Source organism: Populus alba, chromosome 5 (assembly GCF_005239225.2).
Source record: "Populus alba chromosome 5, ASM523922v2, whole genome shotgun sequence".
In the NCBI taxonomy this organism is placed as follows: domain Eukaryota; kingdom Viridiplantae; phylum Streptophyta; class Magnoliopsida; order Malpighiales; family Salicaceae; genus Populus; species Populus alba.
Genome location: NC_133288.1, coordinates 22079179 through 22099340, shown reverse-complemented (window position 1 = coordinate 22099340; position 20162 = coordinate 22079179). Strand labels below are relative to the sequence as shown.

General features: G+C 37.0%; 1 protein-coding gene across 1 annotated transcript; it reads left to right on the top strand.

Moving 5' to 3' along the window:
- The first annotated feature begins 1560 nt into the window (after positions 1 to 1560).
- Positions 1561 to 5050, top strand: LOC118062017 (receptor protein kinase CLAVATA1). Its single transcript, XM_035075684.2, has 2 exons — positions 1561 to 4271; positions 4546 to 5050. The coding sequence occupies exons 1-2, from the start codon at positions 1706 to 1708 to the stop codon at positions 4896 to 4898; spliced, it is 2919 nt and encodes a 972-aa protein (XP_034931575.1). The 5' UTR covers positions 1561 to 1705; the 3' UTR covers positions 4899 to 5050.
- Positions 5051 to 20162: the final 15112 nt, after the last annotated feature.

Genomic DNA, 20162 nt, shown 5'->3' with positions numbered 1-20162 from the left:
ACAGTACAAGCCATTAAACCCATGGCTCCACCACTGAACGGTCAAGATTGGTGTAAGGCGAGAAAAGAACAGAAGGGGTGGACTTTTGCCTCACACCCAAAAGGAGTCAGGGAGAAAAGTGTCTGTTTTGGGAAAAGACACAGACAGCCTTTGCAATGGACCCAGCGAGATCACCAAAGCCCATCCTCTGTTCATTATCGTTTCTTCCGAGAACGGCACTATCCACAATATTGAGGTTTGATATTTTATCGCGTCTGAAATCGAAATAGAAATTGTTTTTTATTTAAATATATGTTAAAATAATAATTTTTTATTGTTTTTAAAATAAGTAATATTTGAAATATTTAAAAACATTTAAAAAATTAATTTAAAACTAAAAAATAAAAAAATTTAAAACTCGAAAATATGCTCATGGATCACCTTGGGACTTTAACTGACTTGGAACCAAGATCAATTTAGATAAAAAAATAAAAAAAAAACTTGGCTAACTTGATTAAAAATATAAATTGATTGATAACTTGATAGATTTATTGACCTTTTACAAAATCTTTTTGTGGTCAAAATGTTATTATTTTAATTTTTTAAAAATATTGGATTGATTTATGTTATTATACACGTAGGAGGTTTTGAAATTATAGAACCAAGTTGAATCATTTGTTACTATGTTTGGAAACGCGGTTTAACTTGTGTTTTCAAAAATTAAATTTTTTTTTTTACTAAAATTGAATGCATTTGTATTTTTGGATCATTTTGATGTGCTGATGTCAAAAATAATTTTTTAAAAATAAAAAAAATATCATTGCATGCATTTCAGCACGAAAAGTTATTTGAAAAGCAACCGTTACCACACTGCCAAACACACTCTTATTTTTTAAATCATCAAAATCCATTTTTTTTTAAAAAAAAACCTGGCTAGCCACGTTTTTATTTTTTACTTTTTTTTAACCCAGATACCTTATCTTATATCACCTTATATCACGTGAATTTCAAGTTTTAAGTCGAATAACCAAGTTATTTCAGATTTTATTGCTATGTTTTTAATATGGTATTGCAGTGTTGATGAATATTAGTTTTACATTTTGCTTTGATGAATCTATTATTATAATTCTTTATCTCATTATTCCATCTTTGAATTTCGATTTATAGATTATATAAAAAGAAGAATAGAATAATTATAGCATTTCACAGGCTGAGTTACGTCTCAAATTTCTCAACGAAATCCTGCTCCTGTAAGATATATTTACTTGCTATTTTTTTTTTTGTTAAATTGACGGAATTTATTTCAAAATCCTTTTCTTGGTTTATAAAGTCAGTCAGTCCATGGAAGACAAGCTGAAGTTCTAACTCCGTTAATAAATGGATTCCATTTCTGAACCATGTACAAAAATCGACCAATGGAAGCTAAATTACTGTTACTGTGAAATCTTAGACGTACAAAGTGGGACCCTAGCCATGATAGCAGGTGCTGTAGGGTCCAAGGCACACTAAACTCATGCAACCTCTACTGCACTATTGATTTAGATTTTTTTATTGATTTAAGTTTGATACTGCCAGAGCCAGTCATCGATTGCATACTCTACTTATTATAGCCTGCCATATCCCTGTTTGATTGAACGTATCCAATTGTACCAAATACACTACACTTCTACCTTTCCTTCTTAGCTACATTCTCCGCTGAAGAAAAGAGGGAAAAAAGCTTGAGAAAATGGGAACATTTCTGTGCTTTCTTCTTTTACTAGTACTATTGTTCGCTCCTTGCAGTGGATACAGTGATCTTGAAGTCCTCTTGAAGCTGAAAACCTCCATGTATGGACATAATGGCACTGGCCTTCAAGATTGGGTGGCTTCTCCAGCATCTCCCACCGCTCATTGTTACTTCTCTGGAGTCATGTGTGACGAGGACTCGCGTGTGGTGTCTCTAAACGTGTCGTTTAGACATTTTCCCGGTTCAATTCCTCCAGAGATTGGGCTGTTGAGCAAGCTTGTGAATCTTACTCTGTCATGTAATAATCTCACGGGGGAGTTTCCTGTGGAGATAGCCATGCTGACATCTCTCAGGATTTTGAATATTTCCAACAATGTTATTGTTGGGAATTTCCCCGGAAAAATCACTCTTGGCATGGCACAGCTTGAGGTTCTTGATGTTTACAACAATAATTTTTCGGGTTCACTGCCAACTGAAATTGCAAAGCTGAAAAATCTCAAGCATGTTCATCTTGGAGGGAATTTCTTTTCTGGTACAATACCAGAGGAGTACTCGGAGATTTTGAGCTTGGAGTACCTGGGCTTGAATGGTAATGCGCTTTCAGGCAAAGTACCTTCAAGCTTGTCTAGGTTGAAGAATCTCAAGAGCTTGTGCGTTGGGTACTTTAACCGTTATGAGGGGAGTATTCCACCTGAATTTGGTTCATTAAGTAATCTTGAACTTCTTGACATGGCTTCCTGTAACCTTGACGGTGAGATTCCTTCCACTTTAGGTCAATTAACCCATCTGCATTCGTTGTTTCTTCAACTCAATAATCTCACTGGCCATATCCCTCCTGAATTATCTGGTCTAACTAGCCTGAAATCACTGGATCTTTCGATAAACAACCTCACTGGGGAGATACCAGAGAGTTTTTCAGATTTGAAAGACATAGAACTGATCAATCTCTTTCAAAACAAGCTGCACGGTCCAATCCCAGAATTTATTGGTGATTTTCCGAACCTTGAGGTGCTTCAGGTTTGGGGCAACAACTTCACTTATGAACTTCCTCAAAATCTTGGCCGGAATGGGAAGCTGATGATACTGGATGTGTCTGTTAATCACTTAACTGGATTGGTTCCGCGGGATTTATGCAAAGGAGGGAAATTGACGACGTTGATTCTCATGAACAATTTCTTCCTTGGATCGCTTCCTGATGAAATTGGCCAGTGCAAGTCCTTGCTCAAAATCCGAGTAATGAATAATATGTTTTCAGGAACTATCCCTGCCGGGATATTTAATTTGCCTTTGGCAACACTTGTTGAGTTGAGCAATAACTTTTTCTCTGGCGAGCTTCCACCAGAGATTTCAGGAGATGCTCTGGGCCTTTTATCAGTTTCTAACAATCGGATCACGGGTAAAATCCCCCCTGCTATTGGGAATCTGAAGAGCTTGCAGACTCTGTCACTGGACACGAATAGGCTTTCTGGTGAAATTCCTGAAGAAATCTGCGGACTGAAGTCCCTCACCAAGATCAACATCCGTGCTAACAACATCAGAGGTGAAATCCCAGCTTCGATTTTCCAATGCACATCACTTACATCCGTTGATTTCAGTCAAAACAGCCTCAGTGGGGGGATTCCGAGGAAGATTGCCAAACTGAAAGATTTGAGCTTTCTTGATCTCTCTCGAAATCAACTCACTGGTCAACTACCAGGTGAAATTGGATACATGAGAAGCCTTACATCCCTTAATCTCTCGTACAACAATTTATTTGGCAGGATCCCTTCTGCCGGCCAATTTCTGGCGTTCAATGACAGTTCATTTCTTGGAAATCCAAATCTCTGTGCAGCGAGAAATGATACTTGCTCCTTCGGTGATCATGGCCTTAGGGGGTCTTTTAGTACTTCAAAGCTAATAATCACTGTCATTGCACTCGTCACTGTTTTGCTGTTAATAGTTGTGACGGTTTACAGATTGAGAAAGAAGAGGCTGCAGAAATCACGGGCCTGGAAGCTCACTGCATTCCAAAGGCTCGACTTCAAGGCAGAGGACGTGCTTGAGTGCTTGAAAGAGGAAAACATTATAGGCAAAGGTGGTGCTGGTACTGTCTACCGTGGGTCAATGCCAGAGGGTGTTGATCATGTAGCTATCAAACGACTTGTTGGTCCAGGCAGCGGAAGAAGTGATCATGGCTTCTCGGCTGAGATTCAAACTCTTGGAAGCATCAGGCACCGAAATATTGTAAGGCTGTTGGGGTACGTATCGAATAAGGATACCAACTTGCTGTTGTATGAATACATGCCTAATGGAAGCTTAGGGGAGCTTTTGCATGGTTCAAAGGGAGGCCACTTGCAGTGGGAGACTAGATACAGAATTGCTGTGGAGGCTGCTAAGGGACTCTGTTATCTTCACCACGATTGCTCGCGTTTGATCATACATAGGGATGTTAAGTCCAATAACATATTACTTGATTCCGATTTTGAGGCTCATGTTGCTGATTTTGGTCTGGCCAAGTTCTTACGAGATGCAGGCTCATCAGAGTGCATGTCCTCCGTTGCTGGCTCCTATGGTTACATTGCTCCAGGTCCGTGATGTTCTTAATTAATTTACTAATTCTCTTACTTTATTAGCTTATTGTGCATGTTTTGACACCATTGCATATAAGTCTGTAGATCCAACAGTTGAGATTTTTTCTGTAGTTCATTAGAGAAAAGATTCAGTAAGATTGAACACAAATCTTTATATTCATTTACAGTAGTCAAAGCTTTTAGACAAGCCTTTTGAATTAAATGCAACTACCTAAGATTTGGAGTAAAGGCTCCTTTACTAACATCTCTGATTGGTTTGATGTGCTACAGAGTACGCGTACACACTGAAAGTGGACGAAAAGAGTGATGTTTACAGTTTTGGTGTTGTGCTGCTGGAGCTGGTAGCAGGGAGAAAGCCGGTCGGGGAGTTTGGAGATGGGGTGGACATCGTGAGGTGGGTCAGGAAGACCACATCAGAACTCTCTCAGCCATCTGATGCAGCTACAGTCTTGGCAGTTGTGGACCCCAGGCTTAGTGGGTACCCACTTGCAGGTGTCATTCACTTGTTTAAGATAGCTATGCTGTGTGTTAAAGATGAGAGCTCAGCCAGGCCCACCATGAGGGAAGTTGTTCACATGCTCACCAATCCTCCACAATCTGCCCCCAGCCTCCTCACCCTTTAGACTTATCTCGATGCGCATGCGCTCGACTCTTGACTAATGTTTCTGTACGAATAAAAGCATATAACCAAATTGTAATAATCTTGTGGCGAAATGGTCGGTAACACGGATTTCGCTGGTGTAAAAATTCCATGTTATGTGTTGGTGTTTGCTGACTTTCTATGCTTTGCTGGGTTATGAGTTGATTTATTGGGTCATTTGAGTTTGATTGGGTTAATGTTTATTCTGATTTGAAAAAAAAAAATGGCTTGAAGGTTATTGTAGTAGATACAGGACACGCACATCATCTAAAGAGTTTTGGGCCATCAGAAGAAGGTTCATTGGGTCTACAATGTTGGTATCAACAGAGTGGTCTATTGATTAGGGTTTTTTAAGAGATTCGGAACGTAGCTGAAGAATTCATCTCTTCGAGGATCCAATTGAGGAACCGGTGGATCTGAGATCTACATGAGCTGACGAGCTGGAGTTGGGATTGGAATTGGGCTGCAGTCTAGTTAGGCAAGTAAGCTTCATACTTGTTCAAAATCAGGCCTTTTCCTCTTCTTATGCTCTTGGAGAATTTAAAGTAAAAAAAAAAAAAAAAAATTCTAAGCTTTTTGAAAAATATTTTTAAAACATGATAATAAACATATTCAAGCCAGATGGATTGGAGGTTAGGGCTAATGAGTGGGGTGTGCACCTTCACTCAACGTCTATTTCTAACTTGTATGTCGAATTAGATACATTAAGTAACCCTTAGTCAAATAAAAAGAGGCTGTAATGACCCTCCCTAGTGTCAATGAGTTGAAGCTTGACTGAGCATGCTTGCAGCGTTGAGTTTTGAATGTGATACGAGCTGGGGAAAAAAGAAGTTGCGTGATGGTTGTGTCGACAATGAGAATCATTGACTGAAATAATCAATTTCGACTTGGGATTCTAATAGCCTTCTAAGAGGACTTGATCAACCTCTGATTTAGTGAATATCTTATTTGTGGGTTTGAACAAGAGAACATTCTTCAGCGGCTCCCTGCCGATTTATCTCCCAATGTCATCGAATCAACCATAACCAATACTACTCTTTCTCTTTCTTTAAACCACATTAATCTATGTTATTCTTGCAGTGAATAACGCGCTGCCTCGAGAGTCAAGATTCAAATAGATTTCATGTTTTATCAGTGTTGTAAATATTATTTTAATTTTTTTTTAATATATTGAAATAATATTTTATTTAAATTTTATTTTTATATATAAACATATAAAAACGATTTAAAAATATAAAAATATATTAATTTAAAATTAAAAATACGATTGGATTGCAGTGTTACACATCTCCAAAGCTAACTTAGTTTTGTTGCTTACAAAAATAAGAGAAGCAGTCGAGTCTATTGTTTTAAAATTCGGACCAGCCTAATAAGTTGATTTCAACCTAACTAGCCCAGGGAATGGATCAATCAAAGTATATCCTCCTAACTCGTAATCCAAATTTCACCTCGTTTAAATCTACGAAGACTTCTCGAATTCTCGCATTCTTAAATTTTGCTTGAATATATAGGCGCGCAAGCACGCACACAAAAGAAGTAATAAACAGAGTCCTAGAATCCTATATATATATATATATATATATATATATATATATATATATATATGAGTGCATATCATAAAATATTGATTTAAATGGTAAAAGGGCTAGTTTTCCACGTAATTATTTTAACTTAGGCATACCAAGGTATTGAATAATACTATGTCTAAGATTCAAATGAAAACAGATTTAATTCGAGTACGCAAAATTGATTGACATGCATTTATATAACCATGTGTAGTTTCTAATAGCACCCTAATGAGAGAAAAAACAAGTGAATAAAACTCAATGTTTTACAAGTTTCCATTAGGTTTTAATATTATTATTATTATTTTTGTGGTAAAAGGTTTTAATATTTGTTAAATCTAACATATCTATAAATAACAGTACATTTAAAACTCCCTGCCCACATTAATGACAAAAAGAAAAGCCAGAATCTGAGTAAAAGAAAACGTCTATGATTAATTAAAAAACAAAAAAACTGATCCTGTAAACAAATAAAAAATGGGAAATATAAAAAACAAAGAAATAGACCTAGAGCTACTATAAAACCCAAACAAGATAAGAACTCAAACCCCTCATATATTCAAATTGTTTGGTTTTGTGAGATATTTTAGGTATTAGTTTCCATTAGGAGTCAAGAACAGACCCATTTAATCTCCATGCCTTTGCCCACATGATGACTTTACACGATACATTTAACTTCCTTTATATGATTTAGGTAAGGTTGGTTACATGAATTTTTATGAAATAATTTAATGATACATAACATGGCCTTTGCTAGCTCTGGAATTTCTATGGATCCCACTTGTTTTATGCATTTCTGGCACCTTAGGACATGAATATGTTGTCCAACTAACCTTGGAGAAGTGTGAGCTACATGAGCATCTTGAATTCACCACTCACCCCTTTTTATTTTCCTTTTTTTGGTTTATCAAGCATTACCCATTTCTTTTTCTTTTCCATTTTTTTCTGTAATAATAGCTTAGGTTTTCGATTCTGTTTGTTTTTATGATTAGAGATGTTTTTACTTGATTACAACTTCAAAACAAAAGTTATTTGGTTATATTTTTTTTTTTTTGCAAAACTCATAAATATTTAAATTATAAAAATATAAATTTATATTTTTTAAAACTTGTTTAAATCAAAACTTAAAAAATTATAACAGCACTAAGTGCAATTGTGACTTGCAGAAAGGTGGAGCGATATGGAACGTAATGAGCCATAGTGCTTGGCCAGCCCAGAATGATGAAACAAAATATAAAGGTGTAATAATTAATCCTTGCTTGTTTTCATTGCTACTTTTGTTGTCAATGTCTAGGTTAATGATCTTCAAATTTCACCTCACATACCTACTAAATGGAAGGTCGTCTAATCTCTACCCTACCAAAATCCTGTCAGCAAAAACTAGATCCGTGTTTTGTGCCCTGTAAAAGTTTAAATTAGTAGCTGACATTCAATTTAGAGTCATCTCAACAGGCAAAGAAAAGGTATTTTTTTCAAAGAGTGTTTCCTAATTTTATTTTTTTTAGATACATAGAGTTCTTCAAATTTTTTTAATTAGTTATTATTGCATGGGTCAGATTTCACTTTTAATCCTTGAATATATCAGGACTCTCACTTTTAAACCTTAAACAAGTTGGGCTTTGAATTGACCGAGGGTCTCGAATCAATTTGTCAAAGTTGGTTTGAGGTTAATATGGTTGTTTTTATTTGTTGTATTTTGTTTTTTTAATAACTTTTTGTAATGGTTGACATTTTCTGAAAAAAAAAAAAAAGTACATGGATCAAGAAAACAAACTTGTTGGTGTCCAAATTCGAAGTGAAAGAGGCATCTTTCAATGTCAGACATGCGAGGTCAAGCATCTTGGGCCCTAAAATAGATGGATTTTCATTTTCACTCGAGACATGGTGGGGCTCTCGAGTTTCACCAACATTAGCATGCAGAGCACATGTAGTAGTCCCTTGCTCGGTTTTCATGAGCTTCGGTGCACAAAATTCCCACTCTTAACATCATCAATCGTGCGTACCACAAGTGACTGATAGAGGGACACAATTGACAGAGACAACGATGTGCCTCCTCTCAATTTTCTGATTCTAAACCTGTCCATCTCCTTTCCTCGGATCACATCATACATAGCCCGCCCGAGTTGATGTAAGTAAGTTGACGCTATAGCAGTGTTCGAGGTTACCGTAATAATTAGTTTTTAAAATATATTAAAATAAATTTTATTTTTAGTTTTTAAAATTTTATTTTTAATATTAGTATATTAAAACAGTTTTAAAATCATAAAAAATTTAAAAAATATTTTTAAATATAAAAATAAACATACTCTTATATAACTTCTTGTCTTGAAAATTGTTTAAAATAAAATAACATTTATCGTTTACTAACTTTTTATTTTACTTCTATTTTTATAATTTTTGCTTGAAATCTTCCTATTTCAACTTCATTATAGTATATAGAATAAAACAACACTTGTCTTTAGAATAAACTATATTTCAGTCCTGTAGATTTTATAATGTTTTGTTTTGATTTCTATACTTCAATTTTTCTTACTTCAACTTCATTATGGTATCTAGAAATTTCTAACGTGGCATTTGTCATTAGGGCAAGACTATAACATCCAACATGGTGTGTACGCTTGTATATCAGAAGCAGCATGTTGATTTTATTGTGCAAGCTAAATAAAATATAGCTAGTATTTAATTAAAAAATAATCAGTCACTCGTATTATCATCAAGCTTGTAATAGTGGATATAGTTGTATAATTGTTCCTGTCAAATTGCTAAAAATGGCCAAATTTTTATCTTTTTCTCGCCATTTCATTTTAAAATCACAACAAGTAACACTATTTTCAAAACCCTAAAATTAAAAAATGAACAAGAATTTTCTTTTTTAAAAGAATAACACACCATTTGTGTTATCACGAAACTCTCATAATAAATAATTGTTGTTGTTAAATAGCTTAAAAGGGTCAAATAGAATATCCATTTTTTTTTCAAAATTTTATTTCAAGCATTTATCTTTCTCTCACCCTCTCATCTTAAAAAAAACAATAAAATTAAAAAAACCCATTTTTTATTTGTTGCAGTCAACTATTTAACAACGAAAGGCGCGTTGAATTTATTTCAACATTAAACATTAAAAACACCCAATTAAAACGTTGTACAAATGAGATTAAAATATAGTTTTGTGGAGTGCTTACGTGTTGATAAAATGTAAGTAACAAAGAGCATTCCGTATAAGAAATTAAAACAAGCTTCCATCGTCACCGGTTGACCAGACAAGCTGCCTGGCCCGGTCACTAATAAACCGAACCGGCTGGAAGACATACGGTTCCATCGCACGCATCGCACGTGCATTTACCCAACTTTGAGCTAAAACCAACCAGAAAATTAAATTAAATATTTTTCAAAATTAAAAAGAAAAAACACAAACTCGAAGAACAACATGACTCTTCTGCCCTGTCCTCTCTCCTCTCTCTCAGTGGTAACCTCAAAGAGAACAGCAAGGCGAGGGTTTTATTTATGTTAGAAACCTTAGAAAATAAAAACAAAACACTTCCGTTTTAGGGAGAGAGAAAGTTAAAAGAGAGATAATTTTTTAGTGAGAGAAACACACCAAAAAGTTTGAGTCTTGGAGCCGTGTCACTCACCAGCTAGGGTTTTAATTTCATTTTCTCCTTGTATTAATTTATCATCAAGGTAAAAACTCTTTTTTAATTTATTTTTGAAAATTTAATTGTTTTTCTTTTGTTGTTAATCCATTTCCATTTATGAGATTCATTGTTATTTAATCACATATCGATTAGCATTAATCAGGATAATCTTAAATTAGTTCACAAAACCTCCTTAAGTGTACTCCATATCTTTTAATATCAAGCAATAAAAAAGACCTAGGGTTTTCTTTTGATTTCTTCCATTTTTGGTATTTTGAATTCTAGGGTTTGATCTTCTCTCATTGCTGTTACTGGGTTTTTGGAATGTCATAGCTGAAATTGATGGAAAAGTAAGTTGTTTTCTATTGTTTCGAGCTGATTGTCTTTGAAATTTGCTTGTTTTTTCGTATTCAATTAGTGGGTTTTCACTTTACCGTTCCTTTCTCTGATTATGAGTCTATCGGCTTTGAAATGGTGTGTAATTGGTGGATGCTTTACAAAAGCCTTGATCTTTAGATAATATTACTATTGGTTTTAGGGTTTGCCACTGTTTTCCTGTTGTTGTTGCTTGTCATCAAGCTCATATACTGATTATTTTATGTTTTCTACATCAGTAGGTTTACGTGATCAGTTCTATCACTTGTGTTTTTATTGGAAATGCTGTTAGTGTGCTCTCTTTGCAAGTGTTGGTGAAGGGACTCCAGTATATGCTGAACATGATTCACTATCTGATCTGTGCACATGAAGCGAATTGCCGTACAGCGGTGCTGGCCATAAAATTGTGTTTCTGTTATGCTTCATGAAATACATGCATACCACATACTAGTTGCGGTACATATGCCAAGCATAACGTAAAGTATGCTATGCATGTCATGCATTGAATTCTCTTTCCTGGTTAGGCTTTTGAAAAAGGCTGGCCTGTGCCAAGGACATACGAAAGTAACCATGCGTGCTTTTCATAAAGCAATGATGAGTTGATTGATTTTGTGTAGTTCATTGGTGTTTTACCTGTATGTTTGAATCTTATAAAATGTTTATTCGATGAATGTGTTTCTCAAAGTAAAAACAGTGCAAGAAAGTATTTCCTTAATAACCATGTAATCTTTTGTTTTGTGCTATTTTTGGATGCGTGATGAAAGAAGATAATGTTGCCTTACCTTTTCAACTGCTATGCATTTTCTGCTTAATGTTCTGGTGCTCTGGTGTAAGTCTCCTAGTGTTGGAACGCTAACAAAATACTTATTTGGGAGTGGTGAGTGACCCAGCCGTACCAAATTCTGTATTAAAAATGGTCAACTGTTTTATTCCTCCCTGCACAAACAATATCTATCAGTTTGAGGTTCCAAATTCAAACTAATTATATGATTTGTCATGCATTTGCCATTATTTGTCCCATCATTACTAGTCTAAAACTTGTCAGATTCCATGCAATCTACCATCCGCATGTTCTAGTGCACCGTATAACCTGTGTTAGAGGAGGAGGCAAGTGTTTGCTAAATTTGATAAGGGAATTTATACTCAACATGGAAGGCCAATTAACTTTCCCTTTTTGTATTGTTGTTCTCAGTGGGTAACCATTTACCATTTATTTTACATCCCTGCTTCCATTCTCTATGAATAAGAGTATCTTGAACCAAGGGCGAATTATCCTTGACACATTCTCTGGATGTTCTTTAATTTATATTATATATTTTTTCTGGTTTCTACTTACACTGGATGTTCGGTAATGAGTGATTTATCCCATGTCATGTGTTTATGTGGTTTTAGTTAGTCTTCATTTAGTTTCTGTGTACATGTTTTTTAATGAGTTCTAATGTGAAGTATAATAAGTGTTTGTCAGCTAATATATACTGTCTCGAACTATCTGCTTAGGAATTCTATTTCGTTCCTTTTGCAGGGTATCCTGCATAAAGTTCTAAAAGCCACCGTGGCTCTTGATGGAAAAGAGCAGATTATTATGCCACAAGGACTTCTTCAATGCTTGGAGGTGCATGTAATTCAGTATGACTCTTGAAGATTTCTTTACACTGACTGAGATGAAGGATGGGCTCACAGCCCCATCACGAGTCCATGAGTTGGTTGCTGTAATGAAGAAGGAGAAATTTACTGCTGTGAAAAACATTGGAGATGCAACCAGGCAATGGGCTGCTGTTGCAAGCACAGTTGCTGCCACTGAGAATAAAGATTGTCTTGATCTTTTTATTAACTTAGATGGGCTGTTGTTTTTTGATAGATGGTTAAAGCTCGCTCAGAAGTTCAGTAATGAAAACAGCGAAGGCTCTGTAGAAGAGTCAATTACTGCATTGTTAAGAGCCTGAAAGCCTGCAAATAGACAAGGAGAGGTCTATTACTTCAGGGTCTGGACACTGTCATAATTTACTTGACCACAATAGTCTCGGGTTCAGTCAGGCAAGGGCACTGTTCAATAGCTGGAAGCCTGGTGAGGTTAGTGATGCAATTCACCATGATGTTCAGAGTGTTGAGGCATTTGATAATGTCGGAATGAAAGAGAGTAACACTGGCAAAACTGAATGTGTTGTTGATGTGTTTCCCCTCAAAACAGAAGGGCTGATGTAGAAAACAATGCTGCAGAACAAACCGGGGATGAAAGTTTGCAATCAAGAAGCTCAAATAGTCTTCCATCAGAAAGCACCCAGGATGTACAAATTCAAACAAATGATTGTGATCATCAAAATTTAGACCATAGAAATTTGGAGAATAGAACAGAAGATCTTCTCACCACTTCTGTGGATAGATCATTAGATGCCCGTTCCCCCCCTGTTGTGTCAACTTCTGATCAGGAAAGCCCGCCATTCAAAGAAAAATCCCAAGTGAGTAGTACTGTAGAAGGGGCTGCTTCTACTGAGACACATAGTTTAGCAGTTCCAAAGGGACACACAGCTGAACCAGACCCGGAAGCTCCAAAGATGCTTACTGATAAATCAGCTGCCTCTAGTAACGTGGAAGCTGCAGTTGTTTACTTGAGTAATGTTGCTGGAAATGCTCAGGAAATTGTGACAGTATCCGCTTTGCAAAATAATATTGACACCAAAGAGGATAATTGCCGTACAAGTGCATCTGGTGATGTGGCAGCACCTTTATCTACATCAAAGGTTGGGACAGATGAAGTGGAGAATAGAAATCAATGTCAAACACCGATGTTTAATTCTACTGCCAAAGATGGTGAATTTTCTCCTGACCATTCACAACACTCGTCTGGCAACAAGAGTGTGTTGGAAGAAGAACTTGACAATTTAGGGGGGTCTCTTTTCAACGGATGGAAGAATGTTGCCAGTGATGATGAATAGAGAAACATGGCAGTGATGGAGCTGAGGATAATTCTGATTTCTCGAAAACCAAACACAGAATAAAACGTAGTTCCAGATTTGATTGACAGAGAAGATCTTCTAAATATTGAGCTTGATTATGGCATAGTTGATGCTCTTTGAAGTTGCTCGACAAGTTGCTCAAGAGTGGAAGAGAGGAAGTTGTAGATTTCAGAGAACAATCCTGCAGCTCATCTTCAGAGAAAATCATGGAAAGTGGTATTAAGCAAGCCAAGGTAGCCCATGACTCCATAAATGCAAAACAGGACCTATCCACTGAGATCCCTCCAGAAAATGTGCCAACCAGACAAAATCAGCCTTTTGAGACACATGCTGAACAAGAGGAGCGCATGATTGATTCAAATAATCTGGAAAATGAAGCAGAGAATGGCATGCATGACCTGGGAGTCCTCTCAGGTTACTGACTTGAAGTGCCCAAGAAACCAGAAGTTAACGCAGAGAAAGGCCTTTGTGGATTTTGATCTGATGAAGAAGTCTGTTCTGAAGACATGGATCCGTTCCTGTGAATACCATCTTCCGCCCAATTTCTGGTTGTTTTCAAGCTTCAAGACCTGCAGCAGCTTCTGGATCACCTGTAGCTCCTTTGCGGTTTGAGGGGACTCATGGATGTGGATGGAGAGGTTCTGCAGCTACTAGTGCTTTTCGTCCAGCTTCCCCACGCAAGACTTCTGATGGGGACAAGACACTTGAGACTGGGGGTAGCAGCAACAGTTCAAAACGAAGGCAGGTTTGCCTTGATATTGATCTCAATGTGGCTGGGGGGGAGAGGAGAAGCGTCACGGATTTGATTTTTTGGTCAAGAAAATGCCAGGTCTCAATTCAGGCTTCCATTCCGGGGAATCTTCTTTGGGAAGTGGGTTCAAGAAGACCAGAGGACCCAACCTGGATTTAAAATCGTACAGTTGATGATGGGTGATGCTACACCAACCAGATTTGAGATTGGAGGGACGGCCTCTTTTTTACCAGTGGAATGGCCATCGCAGTCCATCTCCTGCTTTGTCATCATCTTCAAGGGCCAGCCTCCTTCAATGAGGGAACTTTGATTTGAAATGGACAGTCCTTTTTTCAGAACGACTCTTTGATCAAGGTCTCTATCATAGCAAGACTTCCCAAACTGCAAGTACTTATGGAGGACCTAAACCAGGTGATCCTGTTATTTCTATCATGGGTACTAGAGTAGAAGTGGGGAGTAGAATGGAAGTTGACAGAAAGGGTTTTATTCCTCAGACTACATCCATGCCAAATGGCAAGCCTCTGGAACATGCAATGATCTAATCTTACAAGAATGGGGAGCTGTTTTGGTATTGTCCCCTCTGTGTTCATAACACGCACTCTTCCTGTTTTTTGGGTTCAATTGCACTGGCAACGGCACCCCGCCATGGCCCATTCTCTTCAGCCATGTATGGTTCCTACTGGCTCAATCCCTGTATATGTGTGGGATTCAAGAGGAGCCCCTGTCATGCTGTCAAATAATGGGTCGACACCAACTGTCCTCCTTACTCCCAGCAACCATTCCATCATGAGCATGAGCGGAGCCACCCCTGAGGTTTTCAAAATTGGTTAAGGTCCGGGCCCTCACGGCTAGGCTTTGACTTAAATTCTTGGTTTTACAAATGGAAGGGGGAAGCATAGGTGGTTCGCGGCAGCTACTCATGGCCCTGGGGCCAAGGCAGCTCACGGCCTTCTTCAGCTCTGGGGTGGGTGGGAAAAGGAAGGAACCGGATAGTGGGGTGGGAACGCCGCTTGATCTTTACAACATAAGCATCCTCAAACCTCTCATGGAGATAGAAACTTCCTCATTGTCAACAGCGTGCCGACTCCTGGAATCCAGTTGATAAGTCTGATCAAGTCGGTTCAACTTGGATGCAAACGATAATCCGGCATTGTAAGCTTGATTTTGGCCAAGTTGTGGGAAGCAGAATAAAACCGGCGGGGGTGGCATTGTGAATGTAAAATGATCCATTGAAGAATTAATAGCTGGAGAGAAAAAAAAAGAAGATTAGGGTTTTTTATTTGTTCTTCATTTTGGTTTAGTTCTTACTTCTCTTTTTCTGTGTTTTTATAGAAGGCAATTGCAATCATGACGTAGAAACTTCTCGGGTACATGTAGATGTAATTTATCTTCGTCACATAGCACAGAATTTAAAGGTAACTAATTGTCTTTAGCTTCATTTTTTTGAAGTTTCTTTTTCCTCTTTTTTTTTTTTATATATATTTTCAGCTCTCTTGTATAGAAGGGCGTATATTTTAATTTCAGTAATTTACTATTCCCTGTTTGACAGAACAGGAGGCAATAGTGCACGTGAAATTTCTTCGCTGATTTCTATGCAGAGATGGTGCGTGCGCGTGCACCTGAGGCCCAGATTGGTGAATTACAAAATCTCTTTTATGAACGATCTGTGAGAAGCTCCAACGGATGTGAGTTTGTCAATTTGCTTTGCGTTCTTGGAGAACAAAACTAGCAAGCTTCGTTGATTAATCAAAGCCCAAAGCAACCGTATATTATGAGCTCAAAACAGAAACCCTCGAGACCACAAACAGTTGAAAAGACTCAAGTCACGAGAAAGTTTAGTTTCTTAGGGGTTCGGATATAAAGTCACGGTTTCAGAAAGATGAACTAAAAAATTGTTTTTTTTTTTTTTTATCTTCTGTGAAGAAAATAAACTCAAAACAATGTTTTAATAAAAATAAATGTAATTTTTTTTCTAAAAAATACGTATTGAGAAGCGAGTTTCGCCCATGTCAGAACTAGTTGTGGACCTGTGGCCGAGGGAGACCTTGTAATTTGTGATTGCCACGAAAAACCCATTTAAATAAAATTCAAAGTACAAGAGCAGTAATACTTGACAAGAAACCCTTTATTAACTTGGCTGCTCGCAAGTAGTATTTTCTTTTTAGCAAGCATTTTCCTGTATCATTACGGTAAGTTGAGTTGCATTGTATCAAAAGATGATCGCAATCAAGAACCAAACGCAAATCAGGAGGAGCAGTTAGGCCCAGAGACCAATCGATACCACAAAGGCAGCTAATAGATCCAAAACTTTGTGGGCCAATACCCAGAAAATTTGCGACCCCGGAAAACGATTTGTTATTAGTCTCGATACCTCCTTGTAATTATACAGGAAGGAAGAATTAACAAGGAAGGAAATAAACATCGGGGGAGATGATGATCAAGTCCTTTGCAAGGATAGCTTTCACATATCGCAACCGATCATATCGGTACTGCCTTGCCTCTCCTTTTTCCTCTAAAACCGGCAAGCTAAAAGGACAGAACCTTCTAATATAGAGGTAAGATGACCACATAAATTTGATGGCCGACTTGATGCGTGCTACTTTGCGCTTTATACCCAGTGGAAAAAAAGAAAAAATGGGTTTCGATGAGTATTGAGTTCCAGTACTTTTGAATGATCAAAAAAGAATATAGTTTTGATACTGTAGTTAAAATGTCTTCGAGAAATTAGTTCTGGAATGTCCTCCCAAAGCAATCCGTAACATCTAAAGTTCACTTTTTTGAGAATTCAATTCAATGCAAGTATCTTTGCTGGCATCGGGAAGTGGCAGAATAATCCAGAAAATCTATCACTGGAGAGATTAAACTGCAGTAATAATGCATTATATTGACAATGCAGGTAGCACACATGAAACGCTTGTCGCAAATATTAGCGACCTGTGTTATGTGGTAAACTAACTTGTGAGTCGCCCTTACAGTTAACTATGCAAGAATTTTATGCTACGGCTTAACCAGACATACCTATTTATCTGCCTGCGTTGATTTGAGGAACATTCTCCTGTAGCTTTGATTCTATGCTATAAGACAGTATGTAGGAGAATCTAGAAAACATAAAAGCCAAGAAAAGAAGAAATATTAGCTGTTATACCTTGATTTGCTTTTGAATGAATTCTCGGGGTGGACTTCCTGTTTCCTGTTCCGCTACTTCTTCTCTTCTGCTTTTTCTCACTCATATCGCTCTGGAATAACTCCTGCATTTCTTCTGTCCTTGATTGAGTTCTTTCAGGAGGCTGTTTTGATTTCTTACTAGCCTTCTTCTGCACAATCTTGCCCGCAGATCCCATTGCCTTCTTGGGTGCACAGCCTTCGCGCTGCCTTTTGCCCCGCCGGTACACCCAGATCGACTAGTGATAAGTCCAGTCTTTTCTTTCTTATTTTTTCCACTGCCTGCAGTATGATATAAGGTGCAACACATTTCACTTTTGCAAGAGCATAAAAGAAACTTTTTTGCAAGTAATAAAATGTTGGCATTGAAATATCAGTTGGCCTGGTTTTAATGATGCTTATGAAAACCTGAAAAGCACTGACAAATTGACATACAAATTGCCACCTCAAAATCCTACTACAGAAACATCTTGCACATTATCTACCTTATGGTTTTTGATATTAGCCATTCAAAAATATCTAGTGCCATAGACAACAGAACGAAACAGTATAACATGCATGATATTTGCTCACAGAAAATGAGGGGACACGTACTTCTGGTTTCTCTGTCAAATCTTCATCATCTAGCATCTCTCTGGCTGCTTGTAATTTTCGACGTTTTTTACGGGGTAAATTTTTCTGTTCAGCAGAAATTAGTTATGTTTGTGAGAATAATTTTTTTTGAAATCAGAAAAATTAATGAGCATTTAAATTGCAAAATAAAAAAAAAAAAGACGAGAACAAAAATCACCTCACGCTCTCGCTTCCTCTTTTCCTTCATTTTAAGATCTTCGGCTTGTTGAGCAACTCAATTCACCTCATTTCCAGAACCGTTTTTCTTTTTCAACTGATGACTTGCTGCATGCAATTGAATGAACACCATTTGATTAATAGGAGAAACTAACCTCATACTAAGATGTGCTTCATTGAAGTGCTGAGAGTGAAAACTGAAGATGGTAAAGTCACTTAACACAGGAGGAAATAGCTATTGGTTGTGTTGTGGGTGTATTCCATTTATTAAAGAAGAATTAGCATTATTGCTTAGGAGGCATACCTCCTCTAACATAAAAAAAAAAACCATCTCACATGCATTTGGCCCAGTCCCATAGAGGATAAAGAGTATAAAAAGGAGATCAAGAAAATAGATACTAAATGCATTCATCCAGCCTTGCCATATGACAGCAGATAAAGGTTTGTGTCTTCTTCTGAGTGGGGTCTATGGGTACTGGGCAGATCTCAATGGCCCAGAAAAATAAATTCAAGAATCCAACTTATGGAACATCTGGACAGTTTTTGTTTGTGAACATACAAGGCATATAAACATAAAACAACCATGATAGTATATAAAAACACCTTTGCTGCTTTTTGCTGCGAGCATTTTGCTCTCTCTCTGTTTTACAAACCAGTCCCCTTTGGGACGTGAAAAGAAAAGTTTCTTCCTTAGTGTGCGATTCAATTTTCTGCCTGCAGAAGAATCATAGAAGTGTATTGAACTTAATTTAGTGCTTTCTCAGGGTAACAGTTTTCCAAAGTTTCACACAAATACTTTTACACCAATAGTAAAGACTTTTCAACGCAATGTGATGGCCAAAAAAAGAAATACAAAATCAAAAAATAGAAAGACTGAGTACTGTCAGGTTATAACTATGGACTATAAGTACATTATATCTCTTGACAGATTGGTCAACAGACAAAGAAGTCTAATGGGGAGAAGGGTTAAATACTTGGTTGCTATTCCGATTTCAGCTTTTCTTATTGCTCTTCTCTCATTCCCTGCAGTAATTGAACATCATAAAAACTTCCAGTGTTAAAAATAAGAATTTTTTTTATTTAAGGGAAGAACATGAGAACATAATCCCATTCAAGAGACCTCTCTTGTGAAAACATCAGGCCACTTGATTTTCCATGTTTCTCAATTATCTGAGACCACTTAATAATTGATTGCTCTGCAACGAATATCGGGCTCCTCGCTGCGACTTTTGAACCAGCTCTCTTTTAGCCTTGTTAAATGAAACAACACGAAAACATGGCCTCTGGGTGAGTCCATATTTCTACAAACCACATTGGTGAAAACTTCTAGTTTTTAAACATTTAGCAACTTCATTGCAGCACTAATGAAGGAGTTTGGCGACTTATCTCCAAATTCTCCTTTCAAAAACCTTACTTAAATGAGATCATATAGGATACGGCCTTCTGAATGAGAGATCCATTATAATTTATTATTGATAAAATATTTAACTAATACTAAGGGATCTGCTTTCAAAAATATACATATATTGAACATTAAAGAGCTATATTAACTAAATATCAGGGATGTTTAATTCCATGTCTCTATATAGAGTTTTATGTCAAATTGTAATACATTCCTTCGTTACTGAAGCCTTGACTATTGTTCTGGAATATACTTCAATTTTCTAGATGCAAACACAATCTCTCACCCAAACTATTGTTGACAGCTTAAAGGATTAATTTAAATTTTAAGGACCGCAGGAAATCCTGCGGAAGCCAGTGTATGAAAGTTAAGTACAATTGACATCTCCATGGCTATGAACACACAATGTTTCATCCATGTGTGTGTTTTTTATGTAAATTTAAACCAGTGATATTTTAGATCGAGAAGCCATAAACACGCTTTGAATTACATTCCTCCTACTGAAAGCCTTGGACTATTGTTCTAGGAATATTATTCAATTTGTTCTCAGATGCAACAGACAATCTCTCGCACCAAACTTACTGTGACAGCTACAAGGTTAATTTAAATTTTAG

Coding starts and splice junctions, on each gene's coding strand:
- LOC118062017 (XM_035075684.2), top strand. CDS start 1,706: ATGGGAACATTTCTGTGCTTTCTTCTTTTACTAGTACTATTGTTCGCT. Junction 4,272..4,545: donor CTATGGTTACATTGCTCCAG/GTCCGTGATGTT, acceptor GATGTGCTACAG/AGTACGCGTACACACTGAAA.